The following is a 1,548-nucleotide window of genomic DNA, read 5'->3' as shown; positions in this document are numbered from 1 at the left end:
GGCCAGCTGTACACGGGAGGACAGCCAGCCTGAGATGGTAGCGGTGGCATAGCTTTCACTGACACCTCCCAGGACAACCCCTGCCCCATCCTGGCCCACCACCACCCTGCTGAGCACCTCCACACGTTATCTGAGCTTTGGAAAAAACAGCTCCTCCCCCCCAAAAAAGAAAATAAAGCCCAGGGTCTGAACACCTCCCTCTCCAGGAAACCCTCTGAGCAATGCCACAGGGAGGGACAGCCACTGCCCCACGTCCCCCTCCATGCCAGGGAGGGAGCACCGCCTCCCCCTCACCCCCTGCTCTTCCCGCCCCCCAGAATCACAAGGAATCCAAGATCACCATCTTTGAGAAAGACAACTTCATCGGCCGCCAGTGGGAGATTGGCGACGACTACCCCTCGCTGCAGGCCATGGGCTGGGCCAACAACGAAGTGGGCTCCATGAAGATCCAGTGTGGCGCGTAAGTGGTGGGCAAAGGACCACGAGCAGCAGGGACAAACCGCTGCCATCGCTGTGCTACCGCAGCTGGAGCGGGGACACCCCGTAACCCCCTTGCTTACCTCTTCTCCCCTGATGACTCCTTTTCTTCCAGCTGGGTTTGCTACCAGTATCCCGGGTACCGTGGCTACCAGTATGTCCTGGAGGCCGACCACCACGGAGGAGACTACAAGCACTGGAGAGAGTGGGGTTCGCACGCCCAGACCTCCCAGATCCAATCCATCAGGCGTGTCCAGCAGTAGCTCCTCACTTTCCAGTACATCTTTGCAAGGTTTCTAAAGCTCACCGGCTCCCTTTTGGTGCTAATACTCCCCTCCCAAAATAACCACCCCTTCTCGTACTGCAACTGCTTATGGAACACCACTCCCAAACGGTACCAACTGCCACAATTGCCAATAAATGTGACTGAAAGAAAAAGATAAACCAGCTTGGTGGGTGTTTGCTGTTGTGTCTTTGGGATTGAAGTCACACACTCCCGTCCCAGCTGCGGGGACCAGACCCTTCCCTGCCTATTTGAGGCAGGACTGAAGCCCGGTGGGGTTCACACCAAGGCACGTTCCTCCCCCGACTCGTCTCGCACACGCAAACACGGCAGCCGAACCCTTGGTCGCTTCAGCCCTGCAGCCGCGGGGTTTCCTTTCCTCCCTGCCCTCCCCTTCCCCTGTCAAGGTAAAGGACACGGCGGTCCCAGCCCCCGGCCCCACCGAGCACCCACGTACACACAGCCACCCGCACCGCGCTGCTCGTGGGCTCTGCGGCCGGTGCCGCCGGGCCCGAGGGACCGAACGTCATCAGCCACGCAGCATCCCTGGGGCCAAGGGGTGCTCCCTGAGGGCGCAAAAAAGAAAGTCACACTGACACCCACAAACTTTAAAATTTTTATTCAACAATTTACATCACTTATTGTCTGTCTTAACGTATTCGATCTACACAAATTTCTTTTTTTTTTTCCTGATAAAATAATAAAATTTGGATAAATTTTGAAGACCTGTTGGTGCAGAATAAACAAAATTTCAGGTAACTTTTTTTTTTTTTTTTGTTAAAACATTT

General features: G+C 55.2%; 1 protein-coding gene across 1 annotated transcript in view; it reads left to right on the top strand.

Annotated features, from left to right (window-relative positions):
* The window catches only part of CRYBA1 (crystallin, beta A1), a gene marked incomplete at its 5' end in the record, with an annotated part of 3,072 nt that extends 2,151 nt beyond the window's left edge, over positions 1-921 (top strand). Inside the window, 2 exon segments of the mRNA XM_009701693.1 lie at positions 318-460; positions 593-921. Coding sequence (XP_009699995.1) covers positions 318-460; positions 593-740 — 291 coding nt within the window.
* Positions 922-1,548: the final 627 nt, after the last annotated feature.

Source organism: Cariama cristata, unplaced genomic scaffold (assembly GCF_000690535.1).
Source record: "Cariama cristata isolate BGI_N322 unplaced genomic scaffold, ASM69053v1 scaffold24056, whole genome shotgun sequence".
Taxonomy (NCBI): domain Eukaryota; kingdom Metazoa; phylum Chordata; class Aves; order Cariamiformes; family Cariamidae; genus Cariama; species Cariama cristata.
This window is presented reverse-complemented; position numbering and strand designations above follow the sequence as displayed.